We start from the raw sequence: 14,975 nt of genomic DNA, 5'->3' as shown, positions 1-14,975 counted from the left end.
GGGGAATTGATCCAGAGAAACGCTGTTAAACTAGCTCATTCATTCCCTGATCTCCTCTCAAATGAAGATTAGGAAAGTGGGTCTAGGATGATAAAGCATAAACTCTGTCCTGCTGTTATAAAGATGATGTATTTAGACTGCCTATAACACAAACTGCACTCCTGCCTACTTTTAAATACATTGAACATGTTTAACGGTTGGATATGGGTTTGCTTCAGATATAACGTTAGTGTATTTTTCATTTCAGTTTTTTATGTTTTATCCACATAGGTCAAAACCGTGCTGTAAGGTGTATTTATTTACACTGTAACACACCTGTCCTTTAGCCTGGCCCCTAATAGCACTTGAACTGTTTCTTTAGATGTACACGTGTGGTTTGTAAATGGTCAATTATAAAAACATATGGACTACGGTACAGTACGGTACTGTCGACAGTAATGTTGTTTTACATATATATCTTTATGTTCTGCTTGCTGTTTTTCAAATAAAAAAATAAAAACACCTATCTAAACACAGTCAAACTCCATAAAAAAGCACACAAGGACACCAGACATTTTTTGTTTTTTTCAACAAACTTGTTTTCCCCTTTCAAACCAATATTGCAATATTGACACCATCACAACAAATTTGATCCAGGTTTTTCGTCACTATCATCATTATTATCATAATCATCTTTATGCATATTTAAATGAACCTTTTGTTACATTAAGATGAACAGGCACTACACCAGTTAGGAGATCAAATTACATCACTAACTATGAACATACATCTTCTAGACCGCTAATAGAAGGTTGTCACAACATGAGCTGTTAAAACCCCTTGTGTGCATAAGGAAGAGAAAACCAACATAAAAAAGCATTTACATAATACACCTTTTACTGCCTTAAAGTAGTTAGGTTTCATTTTCAACTCAACACAGTTGTACAGTTACAATAGAATATAATCTTTAAATTACATCATCATATACAAATCTCACAGCGTGGGATAACTTCACGCCCTTATATGATACATTAACAATTCCATTGCAATGAAATTCATACGATATGGTACCTACAGTATTTATTATGTTTTTCCATTGTTATTTTGTTGTAACACATTTACATGTATGACACTACATTTTGTCTTAGTATTCGATTGCTTGCAATTTTTTTTCTTTTTTTTCTTCTTTACATTTACACAACTCATACACACTGGATGATAAAGATGTTTGCTTGCAAAATATCTACTGCAAATGTCTGTGAGTCTGTGTGTCTGTGTGTGTGTGTGTGTGTGTGTAAGTCTGTGTGTGTGTATGCGATGGATAAATGGGATATTTCAGTGATGAATTATTTTTGCTAGGCTGGACAGCTTACACTAAGACAGAACTGAGCTGGTGATGTGTTCTCTCTACTGCTGGACTGAAACCTGGTGAAATCTCCTCTGAATACATCTGTAAAACACATCGTGCCGTTCTAACATGGACCTTCAGGAGACCTTAGTCCCTGACCACTCCACGGTACGGGCCGTCCAGATGTCCAGATGCCTTTGGCAGCAATATCTGCACTGGGCAACGTCTGATAACCCTCACTTCTCAGCAGGGATATTTGGGTTTTTCTGTGAGTGGATTCAAAGCAGGGATCAGATCTGATTCAGGTAAGACATTAATCTTACCTACTGATTTAGGTAAGGTTAATGATGGAGTAAAAAACATTTTAAGATGGATAATTTGGGTGTATATGGCAGCAAATTCATTGGCTGATCTTCTGTGAAGCTCTTCCTACAGGGTTTTGACCTATCGAGGGTTATTGCATGTTGAGTTGACGGTGTTGGGGTCTTTCTTTGGCTCAGCAGGGGAACATGGTCACATGACTGCGGTTAGCTAGGTAGGGCTCTCACACAGACGGGGAAAACAACACGTCTAGTGGAGGACATGTCCTTTTCTAGGACCCCACACTAGACTAGTACATTCATGTCCTGTTGGAGAGGCTCCAAACGTGAGACAAGCAACTGCAGCACAGTAACATCAACATAGCTCCACTGGCCCCTCCCGCTCAAACTGAACACGGGTCACAAACCATCTCCTATCCAGCCCTCACTGGGAATGACTAGAATCACCTCACACCTGCCTGGATACATCGCTTAACATATATTTCTAATATTTCTCGTCAGCACTTGCTGATCAAATCATAGCCAGCTGAGAATAACGCCAACCCCACCGACCCTAAAATGCAGAAGCTCTGCCATCACAGCCACAGTAGATATGTATGCAGCCTTTCAATGGACAATGACGTGGGGATCAACCAGGTGGTCATGGGAAAGAAAAATATTTCATCTTTTCACCCAACTCCACTTTCTGCTACGAGGACACACAGACTCGCTGTGATTATTCCAGTACTGTGTGTTCAGAGGTAAAAACTTGGCTCTGTCCTCTGCACTGGTACTCATGTGATGTGTAGCGTCGTTTGGCCTGAACACGGCCGGGAGATCCAGGGAAAGCCTCTCGCGTAGCGCATGCTGCTATGCAAGCCAACTCAGAGGAAAAAAACAACAACAGAGAAAACACATAGCACTGTACACACTGGGAGAGGGGCGCGGACCAAAATCACAAAAAAAGAAAAAATATAGAATACATTTTGTGGTACTTTAAACACTACAGTACACAGCATTCCCAATGTAATGAGGACTGAACACACTTAGCATTGAAAATGCTACACAAAGGTGTTATCATATATGCAGGTTGGGGGGGGGGGTATAATTGGTTACATTATATTCCCGCTATAGGTGAACATACTGCAAAATCGTTATATCAGCTGAATCGTACTGAACACAGCTACACAGATCAGCAAAATGTGTCCCTGCATTGTCGTGTTGCTATGCTGGAGTGTGTGCATACTGAAGTAATTGCTGCTTCTGTCTAATTGGTTAAGTCCACCCACCCCAAACACTGAATAAATATATACTGATACATTGTCTTTTTACGTTACTAAGGTCTTATTTAGGCAAGACTGCTTGGTGCATGTTGGGTGAGGGATGTGTTGCTCTTAAGTCTCTGGCTATGTGCTGTGCGATTGGACAGGACAGTTCGAGCTGCCTCCAATGGCATGTCCTCCTTCGACGGGGCGACTAGATAGGCTCCACGTAATTGGCCGGGTACAGTCCCTCCTGCCCGTTGTCTAGGCGACCTCTACACCAGCCTTGGTCATCTTCGTCCTCGGTCTTGGTCAGCTCATCACCTGTAGAGAAGAACAACGCATCTCCTACATTAGTCTCACCATGCCAGGCTTTGGAGATCTCTGCCTTCGAAAGTCTGGGGACATCTCCATTGAAAATCGTTGCTAGAACAGCTCCAAAAACGGACGCTACCAATCAGATACACTGCATACTCCAATTTCCATTTCTAATGACGTAATAACTGCCACCTGCGTGTCAAAGACATTCAGAGTGAATCCCATCCGAGTGTCACTTTAAGCGGTCCACAGACTAACAGTAGCTCATAAGTGCCTTCATCTCCAATAGGGTGAAGAAACTGCCTTACCACAAACTGGAGCTGAAAATCAAAACATTGAAATCAAAACATTTCCCTTTAGGAAAGATTGCCCTAAAGACTTTCTGCAATGCTTTTTTTCCAAAATTGTTTCCACCCACTTTTCAGCAATGAAATCTGGACGAATGTCCCCAGTCTCTAGTTGAGCGCAGTGTTTAGAGACTGACTCAAACCTGGACGAACGTCCTCAGTCTCTAGTTGAGTGCAGCATTTAGAGACTGTCTCGTGAGTCGACTCCTCTGTGTACTAGCAGCCTTTTTTGTCCACCCCGCAGTTGGGTCCGACAGGGTTGAGCCTCCTGTTGCGCAGACTCTTTAAATGTGGCTATTGAAGTAGAACGTGGCTATTATAGACTAACCACTGCTCTCTCCCATGCTGAATTGAGGGCCTTCAGAATAGAAACCGGGGAGTGAGATACTTCCTGTACCCAGGCCTGCCGTGGCCCACCCCGTCATTATGACCTCATCGTTCCCAACCCTCATAGAACAGATCTCCTATGCAGATTTCTCCCTTCCCTGCTGCTCGCCACGCTAGCGCTGACATCAACGATCGATCTGTTACTTCCACTTCTGCTAATATCAGTTCAGTGGCGGAACAACATAAGGAGCACCCCGAATTGAAAGAGAGGCCAGCGTGGAAGCTCACTGTACCTGCTTTGAAGGTGAGTTCATCTTGCTCCTGTCCGTCATAGTCGTAGAGCGCTCGCATGCGGACCCCTCCCTTCCCGGTGCTGGAGTCATCCTCGAATGAGTTCCCCCCGCCGTTCTCGTTGCTGGAGTAGGCGGCGGGCTGCTCGTCGTCCGACCACTCAGTGGAGTAGGCCTGGTTCTTCTCATAGCTGCTCACACTGTAGGTGCAGGGAAGCCACAGGGGCAGATGGGGTTACAAATCGACTTTTTTAGCAGAGTAACAAAATAGCGTCAAAGCTGTGTACGTCTGTCTCCCAACCGACCACGTCCGAGGTGCATGTGTGAGCGGAGCCAGCGAGGGGCGTGTCCTCTCACCTGCCGCGGTCGCCGGGCGGAGCCACATGGTCGGTGCTGGGGGTGGGCGGAGCTCCATCCGGCTTCTTCACCTTCACCTCCCTCTTAGTCACGGCGCTGGGCTGGTCCGGGTTGTACTCCTGATTGTTAAAGATGAAAACACGTCGTATCTTTACGGGGGAAGAGGTGAGATTACCTCACGAGGAGAGATGTTAGTTCCTTAATCCCTGAGGTATTGTGCTCAGGGGATATGTGTTGGTGAAGGTTGGGTGTGTGGGGGGGGTGGCGGTACCTCAAACTGGGGCCAGTTCATGAGCATGCCGGGGCCGTGGTTGTTGCTGAACCACTTGAGGTCCTCCTGTGTGTTGGAAGCCAGGACGGTACGTTCCAGCTCTCTGTACACCGTGGCGTAGCTGAGGACCGGAGTAGACAGGGCAGTGTGACTGGGACAGAGACCGCTGTGGGCATGGGGGGGGGGGGGGGGGGACTACACATGGACACACAGACAGCGCCACATGGTGCTGCTAGCATCAGGTGTCTTTTAATGAAGCTCAAGCTCTATGAACTTTGTGGAAACTATTCGCTGCGTGATTACTGATGTGAAATGGTGACCGCGATAACTCATTCAAATGTCACACAAGGCAGATTGGGTAGCATTTCACCAGAAGGTGGCGGCAAAAACCTCCCTCTGCAGATGAAGGGTGTGATGATATTCTATGAATTGAGAAACATTCAGTGCACTGTATACACAGTGTTAAAAGGGATTCTCCTACGCCTCTACGCCATCTGTGGCTGGTTGTATTTGCTTCAGGAGTGCGGTAGGCAGGGGAGCTGAGGCGTGGGATACTTGAGGCTGGCTCACCTGTCAAGAGGTGATTTATGACTTAGCTGCTCTGTGGTGAACAAGGCCAGTGTACCACCTCCACACTACACACACCTACACAGCCACACTGACCCCCCCCCCCCCCACACACACCGCAGAGAATCCTACTATATAACCGCTCGCACTGAGCAAACACCTCAACGAACAACCTCCCGGGAGGAACAGCTTGAATGAACACTGTGCCCCATCTCCATGGAACCAGGCTGGAACCGAATCACGTGCTTCTTCTGATTCACAGCCAAGAACATGACAAGCGTTCCCTCTCTGATAAAATCCAATTTGGGAGAAATGTTATGAGCTGCATCATCGGCTAATTGGAGACTCTGAAAGAGGGAGGTTAATACGTAAATGTTTGGTTTAGAAATGTGTTGGAATAAATTCATTTCTAATGAAATGTACTGTAATAACTGCCACCCAAGTGTCAAAGACATTCAGAGTGAATCATATCCGAGTGTTACTTTAAATGGTCCACAGACTAACAGTAGCTCATAAGTAAAAGAACTATGGAAGCTAGGAGTGTTTGGCTATAATGAACATATTCCATGTAAAGTAGATTTCAGGTTGGGGGCGGGATGAGAGGGGGTGGAGTGGATGAGATATGAAGTTATAGAACATGGCGTTACTATTGGGCGGAGACCTTGTAGGCTATATCCAAAATGGCAAGTTTTCAAAATGTTGAAAAGAACATTCCAATTTCTATGATTCTTAACATAAAATGACCTATGATGATTTGTTTAGAATACATTGAATTGGTCCCAGGGCTGGGAGGTGTTCAGAGGGCAGTCCCAGCTTTCTATTGATGTAAAAAACTAAAACTAAATGGAGATACTAGGTTTCCGGCCAACAGCAACGATGGGAGGGGGTGAACGAGGTAAGAGATTAGAGAGGAAGAGAGAGAGAGAGAGAGAGAGAGAGAGAGAGGGGGGGGTGGGTTAACACAGCAAGAAAGCAGACAGTGAACTGGGCTGACAGGATGTGAACAGGATGACCGAGGTGAGTCCTGTGTGTGTGTGGGTCAACAGTGGGAGATGAAGAGGGTTCACCTGACCCCTCCGACGCCAACTCTCCGAGAGGGGCGCCGACAAGGCTCACTGACCTTTGGTTCTCTGTGAGGTTGAGGTGGCGCTTGATGTCCAGCAGCACCTCCTTGAGGAAGGTCAGCCTCTTGACCTCGTGCTGCTGGCACTGGTCGAACACCAGCTCCATGCTCTCCATGTACGCCGGGGTGCACTTGCTCAGCTCGTCCAGAGACTTCTCGTACTTCTCCTTGGCCTGCCGGGAGACAGGAGCACAGCGGGGCGGCGCCGGTCAGCAGGCCGCGCTGCGTTACCCAGAAGCCCTGCACACTGAGATAGTCTGCTGCCATATACAGCCAACCCTGTAGCTAAAGGCCTGGCTTCCGCCGCTGAATCGCACCCCCCACCCAAATGTGACTCAGGGTCTCATCCAGAGTGATGTCTCAGTTGGAAGTCCAATCAGGCCAATCAGCATCCTTTGAAAGAGATGACAGAATTAAACTGCGCAACGTGATTGATTAGGGGATGAACTGATCGCAGAGGACTCCTTCGGCAACGCACATCTCGGAAAACGAGACTGAGTAATGAAGTGAAATGAAATGGCCATTCAGTGTCAGGCTACAGCGAAGTGTCACAGTCAGTTCAGTCACACGATGTGAACGCTGGCAGATACTGGTTTTAATCTACAACTGTATCTATATAAACAAGATGACTGGGTTGTTCATATTCAAATCATTTGGATGATTCAAATCATTTGGATGATTCAAATCATTTGGATGATTCAAATCATTTGGATGATTCAAATCATTTGGACTCAAATCAGTCACAGAGATAGAGAGACCAGGATGCAGAAAGAGCAGGTTGTATTTGTGTGTCCATTTTGTGTGCATGTGTGTGTGTGTGTGTGTGTGTGTGTGTGTGTGACTAAGCACCTTACCCTTCCTGGCCCAGACTAATCTGCCCTTCTCGTTACCCGACCTCCATGAATAGAGCTGGAGATTATGAGTGGTGCCCGGTGGTAATCTGCCACCCCAGGTCATCTCAGATAGGCCTGCGCTGATTCAATACCACTTCATATCACTCAAGCCATGAACAGAAAAACAGACACTATGCACATGATACTTGGTGTACTGCAACGGCACACATATCCTGTAGGAGTACCAGCATGGATGGATATATATCCATCCATCCATCCATCCATCCATCCATCCATCCATCCATCCATCCATCCATCCATCCATCCATCCATCCATCCATCCATCCCTCCATCCCTCCCTCCCTCCCTCCCTCTCTCCCTCCCTCCCTCCCTCCCTCCCTCCCTCCCTCCCTCCCTCCCTCCCTCCCTCCCTCCCTCCCTCCCTCCCTCTCTCCCTCTCTCCCTCCATCCATCCATTTATCCATCCTGTAGTAGAACAGTACCAACATGGATGCCACCTACTTAGCTTAGTAGACTGATTCTCTCTCTCTCTCTCTCTCTCTCTCTCTCTCTCTCTCTCTCTCTCTCTCTCACACACACACACACACACACACACACACACACACACACACACACACACACACACACCTTCTGGGTATCGTTTTTGCACTTATCCACTTTCTCATGGAGCTTCTTCTGTTGGTCTGCCGTGACAGAGGCCTCTGTCTTCCCATTGGCCTCTCGGGTGGCGGCGAGCTTTTCCTCCTTGCACGCCATGTGATACGTCTTCTTAGCCGTCTCCATCTGCGGATCACGCGCACACACCCCCCCAAAACAAGCCCTCCGTCAGCACGGGCCAGGGACACGCAATCTCTCAGCAGTAGCTATGATAAGGGAAGCCAGCTCCGAGCTAGTTCATCTGTCTCTGCAAGGCGGGTTACCAGGGCCAGGAGTTCCTGATGTCGCCTGATGAGGCAAGCCAGTTGACAGTCAGGCTGTACTACTAGAGTAGAACCAACAACAACTGTCAGTTGTTGTTTTATGTTATGTTGGGATGATACATTCAGGTGGACTAGCATCTCATTTCACACTCGTTGGGTCCAGTGGTGTAACGATGGCCTGTGTAAACTCAATAAGGCCTGGTTCCAACTAGGGCTGTCACAATATCACATTTTCACAAGAAGATCATCATGGCAAAAAATATCCCGATAACGATATTACTGTGATAAATATAGCAAGTAGGGGTGTAACAATATATAGTGCCACAATATATCGCCATACAGAAACGTCACAATACGTATCGTCAAGGTGAAAACAATATCGTGATATGTTTATTGTATTTCAGTGAACACTGGCTACACAACGCTGGTAACAAACACATCTTTTGTCTCTATCCATGATATTACAACAGTTAAGCTCTAAATTCACAAAGTGTATTGGAGTACAAATGTGGAGAAATGCACTATTGGTGTGAACAGCAGCACTACTGCAACGCTTCACACCTGCCCTTAGTGTATCATATTGTACTGTTATCGTCAACCCAATATCGTGTATCGTATCGTATCGTGAGATTAGTGTATCGTTACACCCCTAATAGCAAGCATTACAAAGATTGTAATGCTCCAATGTTTGTTTTCACTTAAAAAACTGTGAAAACAATTGATTACAATGAATTGAATAAAAAAAAAAAAATTATTTACTATTTCAATTTAAAACATCATCATTGTTATATATGCTATACCATGGCTGGATTATATACATGATATGAGTATTTTCATTTTAAATATCACACACAGATATCACGTGACACCCCTCGTTCCAACAGGGCCCAGCCCATGGAGGGCACTTAAGGGCAGTTGTCTCAGAGACAGCCAAGAACGTCACCTCACTTACAAATATGCATTTTTCCATAGATCGTCACCTATCTTCTATGAAATCTATTGCAATCCAACCTGCAACTGTCTCAGGGCAGCTGAATGTCTCAAAGACATACCATGTTGCTACAGTATGTGGAGATCAAAACCAATCCCGTTCCCTGATGCCTGGACCCTCACCTCTTTGAGCTTCTTGGCCCAAGGTTTCTGGGCCTTCTTGAAGCCTTCATCAGCCTCTTTGGCCTCCTTGAAGCCCCCGATCATCTGCTTGTGGTAGGCCTCTTTCTGCCAGTTCTTCACCTTCTCCAGGTCCTCGTTCATCAGGCCGTTCTTCACCTCCTGGTGGAGCTCACTCACCTTCTCAGCCTCCGTCATCACGGCCAGCCAAGCCCGCTCCACTGAGCCGTACTGAGGCCCTGGGGTCAAAGGTCACAACACAGCAGGGGGTCATTCAGAATCAAAAGCATGGGAGGGACTGATGTCATGACTGAATCTTCATGAAAGGAAACTCACACCTGGAGTAAACAACGCCAGGTAATAAAATTCTGTCCAAATCTGCGATGAAAACATCAAAGGTCGACCTAAAGATACGGCCTGTATCTGTATCTGATTGGCTTCCCGAACGCTAACCTTTCTCAATGAGCTGTCTCCACCGCTTGGACCAGGCGGTCAGCTGGTCACCGTAAGCCTTCTCTATCTTGGCGCGTTCCTGCAGACAACCCATGAGGTCGTTGCAGAGCCGGTGACCGTCGTCGACCCTCTTGACGGCCCGCTTGTAGTTCCCTACCTGAGGGACAGCACAGACAGGCTCAATCCAGGGGTCCGGGTCGCCTCAAACAACTGCAAACTTCGCCGTGAATTTACTTTCGGGATGAAGTCAGTCCCCAACCATACCATTATTTTTCTTTTCTCTTGTTCCTATCTACATCTCTCCAAAATCTATCCATCACTAATCAACAGCATAGTTAACTTTATAAGCTGAAATGAAACAGGCAAAATATACAAATTAAAACGTGTTTTATCAGTACCCTTCCACCTTAAGAGAGACCACCTTAAAAAAGCTGTGCTGAGTGCAGAGGCTCCTCCCCCTTCTCCTCCGTGCCTGGAGCTGTGTGAGCATGGTGCATGACAAGGAGAGGGGGATGGGGAGGATGGCTCGTGCTTGTGCATGTGTAGTTATGCAATGGCCATGGTTTGTATGTGTGTGTGTGTGTGTGTGTGCGCGCGCGTGCATGTGTATGTGTGTGTGTGTGTGTGCCTGCACTGTGACTACTATTAATCCTCTTCTCTGCTCTAATGCAAGTGGACAGATTCTCAGGGATAGGATGCTGACAGGACTAGTGGGATGCAGGAATACACCCACGCTCACACACACAGACGTGGTCCACACAGTCACCAGGCTCGGTCCAAACATGTCTCACAGACAGTCCACACACATTCAATAGTCACAGTTAAAACACACTTAAAGGTTGGCTAGGCAAGTTATATCGTTTTTGATATTCTCTTTACATCCCGACAGCAATCGATAAATAAAATGCTCTGATATAAAAATAATAATAATAAAAAAAAACAATCTGTAGAAGTCACTGGGCTGTAATAAACCTGTCCAATCATTTCACCGTGCCTGGTTGAAATAATTGCTTGGCAATCAGCCTATCTACCTGCCTGCCTAGCGAATGTCATTTGTTTTCGGTTTGGAGGAGTGGGTTTGGAGGAAGGCATGAAAGGAGGGAGCGGGGATTTTTTTTTCAGTTGCATTTTCTAAATCTAGCTTAATTGCTTCCTGGTCTCTCCAAAATCGCCCACCCTACCTTTAAATACTATCGCACTGAAGGTAAGACAGGAGGGTTGTTCATGTTAAGAGAGAGCGTAGGATGAGGTGGAGAAGCAGGTGTATGAGGGGCGGAGGGAAGCTATTGAGAGACAGATGTGAATGAATGAAGGCTGAGAATTTGGCTTGAGAATCTAAGAGGCAGGTGTGCAGTGTGGGCGTGTGGATTGTATAACAGGGTTTTATGAGGGGTAGGATGAGGCCATAGAGCAGGTGTATTTGTGTGTGTGTGTGTGTGTGTGAGTGTGTGTGTGTGTGTGTGCGCCCACCGGGTGGGTGGAAGGGGGCGGGGGGGGTTGGCTACAGACCAGCCGATTGCACTGGCAGCAGGACACAGGTGGATTGGTTTTCCATCCAAAACACAAACACACCTGGGCTCTTCGGTTTGTGTGACAGCGTTGTCGGCAGACCATAGTGATGTATGATGCCCTACTTGTTACAATTTCCTTCAGGCTATCCGAATTTAATAGAGCGAAATGCATATTTTCTGTGAAAGTATTTTTCCGTTGTCTGTGCTGTTAAAACAGTTAAAGGAGTAGTAAAGGGAAAATGCATGTTTAGCCCTGTTTTAAGGTTACTTATGATCACATACAATGGTTCAGATCAAAACGTTGACATAGCACTTTTGAGAAAGTCTGATAATTGCTCTACCACCATTTTGGTCATACAATGGATGTGGGTGGGCACCGTGAAAAATCATTCAAAAAAACATGTTAACTAGAGATGTAGTCAGATGGTAGCCTGTATCAGCAGAGCGGTCTTGTCCATTCGGAGGTCACAGACAGGTGGCAGGGCTCAATGGTCCCCTCAGAGGCCCTGCTGACTGAGAGCCTCTGTCTCTCAGCTCTTACCTACACACAAAGAACACTCTGTGCTGCTAGAATTCATTAACACTAATTGGTGAGAGGTCCTTCAGCAGCGCCATCAGCACCTCGGCAAACCAACCACGTGCCTCCTCACGCACGAAACAGGAAATGTGTTGTGAATTGACCTATCGTGACATTACACATGAAATTAGGCTCTTGGACTATATGTGTGTGTGTGTGTGTGTGTGTGTGTGTGTGTGTGTGTGTGTGTGTGTGTGTGTGTGTAAGGCCGTGATCCCAAGGAGCGGGACCGTTTCTGTACCTCCCAGAAGCTGTCCATGGCCTCGTCTCCGGTGGCGGTTTCATCGTAGGAGACAGACATTTTCCTTGATGTGGCAAAGCACGCTAAAGGCTAAACGTGTCCGCAGCGACGCTGGGCTCTTCATGCACTGAAACACAGAAGGAAAGAGAAAGAGGGAGGGAGGGAGGGAGAGAGGGAGGAGAGAAAGGGAAGAGAATGATTTAGGATGGATGGAAAACACATTGCCAAAATGCAGTGCAGGACAAGATGTGATTGGTGTAAGTGTGGATGTTATGCCTGAACATCCATAGCATGAACTGTCATTGGTGCTCATAGACAAATGTGTTTTCTCTGACCATTCAAAGCTCTCAGTTACAAGCGAGCTGTACATCGAGACGGCTCTAATAATGAGGTAAGAATAGTTCCCTCTCCCACCTACAGCACCGTGCCCTCTGAGACCTCTGAGACCTACAGCACCCTGCCCTCTGAGACCTACAGCACCCTGCCCTCTGAGACCTACAGCACCCTGCCCTCTGAGACCTACAGCACCCTGCCCTCTGAGACCTACAGCACCCTGCCCTCTGAGACCTACAGCACCCTGCCCTCTGAGACCTGACAGGGCGCCTTACGACTGTGTGTCCCACAGAAGAGAGCAGAGACAACACAGAGCTCTGACCCTCACACACTCCATCTGAGACAGGGTGGCACACACACATACACACACACACACACACACACACACACAAACACACACACATACACACACACACACACAAACACACACACACACACACACACAAACAAACACACACACACACACAAAAAAACACACACACACACACACACACACACACACACACACACATTGTTCTAAATCATCCTGATACTCATTGGAAAGGTCAGCGTATAATCATTATATCAAGTTAATTGCAAACCAGTAATAGAGAGAGAGAGAGAGAGAGAGAGAGGGAGGGAGAGAGAGAGAGAGAGAGAGAGAGAGAGAGAGAGAGAGAGAGAGAAAGACAGAATCCGTCTGTCGGGGCTAGTTCTAATTCTCTCACATTAACATCGGAGGTGGTGCTGCAGCTATGCAGTAGACACTCTGTAACGATGTGATTACACTAGCAATTACCTTGTAAACCTCCCTCCCTCCCTACACAACATAGAGGCTCTTGGGTTTCCTCCAAGATCCCAGACAATTTGTATCTATTGCTTTGACGACTGGTCGAAGTTTCCACCACTAAGAATAAAATAGCACAGACCGGCAGGCTCTATTCTCGCATTGAGCCCTAATTGAAAGCTAGTCCATTTGCTGTCGTGACTAATGCCTCTCCCGTCTCAATGAACTGTTTTACCGCCCCCCCTCCCCCGGACCAAGAGCTCTGTACTGTAGTGGATGTGCACCTTTCCCTCACATCGCCTTTGTGATCCAGTGCTCCTCATTTCTGTCCTAAGCGACGGTGAAACCAGGTGCATCACGATCACCGATTACAATCTTTTCAGCAGACCTCAGTGGAATTCCCTTTAAACCTCCATACTTAAAGGTACCCAATGAAACGTGAATCAAAACAATCCGTTCTTTGTTTATTTTCGAAATTCCTCGATTATATGGTTCCTTGTTGTCTAATAAACATGTTGAATCACTTGAATGTCTTTCCTACCTTAATAATATCAAGTAATAATACCAAAGTAATATCTTCGCAAAATGATATTTAGCTAATGTTTTGAAAACAACAAAGATGTGTGAAACGTCACTATTATGTGCTCCGCGTATTGACGCAATGACGTAGTACGCGATTTTTGGGGACCACCTTCTCAAATTTGCTCTAGAGCGCATACTAGTGCTCAAAAACTACATTGGGTACCTTTAACTTAACAGTTGTAAGAATGCTGAGATTAAGCGTGACAGAAGAATGCCTTTTGGGACATGTTCCCCACTAGTGATGATGACTCCAGCCTTCATCGGCCAGGCCTTCTGCTGACTCGGCTGTGATCAGGGAAGCACCAGGGAACTCCCTAACGACGGCCCGGTACAGCGCATTCCCCGGTACACCGCATTCTCTGAGAGACAGCAACATGAGGGGAGTCTGGCGATGAGTGACGCACACCTTCAAACTAGGGGCAGATGGAACCTCCACAACTAAAACAACAAAATAATAATAACAGGGCCTGTACATTAACATATTGGTTTCTGGTTTTCTACCTAGAGGCATTTAGAATGAATGAAGGACCTATGGTTTATTACCCTATACAGTATGTATGCATACTGTATGTATTTGCTACTGTTGAAACAAATTTCCCCCATGGGGATTATCAAAATATACAGGTGCATCTCAGAAAATTTGAATATTGAATACAAGTCCATTGTTTTCTGTAATTTAATTAAAACAGTGAAACTTTCATGCATTCTAGATCCATTACTTAAAGTGAAATATGACAAGCCTTTTTTGTTTTAATCTTTATGATTGTACAGTATGTACAGTATGTTCATTTATACACTCAATACTTGGTCGAGACTCCTTTTGCATAAATGACTGCATCAACGTGGAGCGTGGCAAGGAGGTAATCAGCCTTGAAATATTTCACTACATGTGTAATGAATTTATAATATATGAAAATTTCACTTTTTGAACTAAATTACGGAAAATAATGAACTTTCCACAATATTCAAATTTTCTGAGATGCACCTCATATACAGTATATCTATAATATATAATACAGACATGGCTTCTGTAGGAAGTGTACCGCCCTTCACTGTCAACGCCGCAGTGTACAGTACAATGAGCTGGGAGTGACGACGGACCGCTCGTATACATGTCTGAACCAAGGGGACATTTTGTAC

The 14,975-nt window shown here is 46.0% G+C and overlaps 1 protein-coding gene across 1 annotated transcript; it reads right to left on the bottom strand.

Annotated features, from left to right (window-relative positions):
- Positions 1 to 3,102: 3,102 nt before the first annotated feature.
- On the bottom strand, positions 3,103 to 12,214 carry pacsin1a (protein kinase C and casein kinase substrate in neurons 1a; the record flags this gene model as incomplete). Its single annotated transcript, XM_084436232.1, has 9 exons — positions 3,103 to 3,212; positions 4,174 to 4,370; positions 4,528 to 4,646; positions 4,799 to 4,919; positions 6,486 to 6,661; positions 7,970 to 8,125; positions 9,376 to 9,611; positions 9,826 to 9,982; positions 12,155 to 12,214. 9 exons carry the CDS (start codon positions 12,212 to 12,214, stop codon positions 3,103 to 3,105), a joined length of 1,332 nt encoding a protein of 443 aa, XP_084292358.1.
- Positions 12,215 to 14,975: the final 2,761 nt, after the last annotated feature.

This window comes from Borostomias antarcticus, assembly GCF_949987555.1.
Source record: "Borostomias antarcticus genome assembly, chromosome: 3".
In the NCBI taxonomy this organism is placed as follows: domain Eukaryota; kingdom Metazoa; phylum Chordata; class Actinopteri; order Stomiiformes; family Stomiidae; genus Borostomias; species Borostomias antarcticus.
Note: the sequence above shows the minus strand (reverse complement) of the source record. Positions and strands in the feature narration are given on the sequence as shown.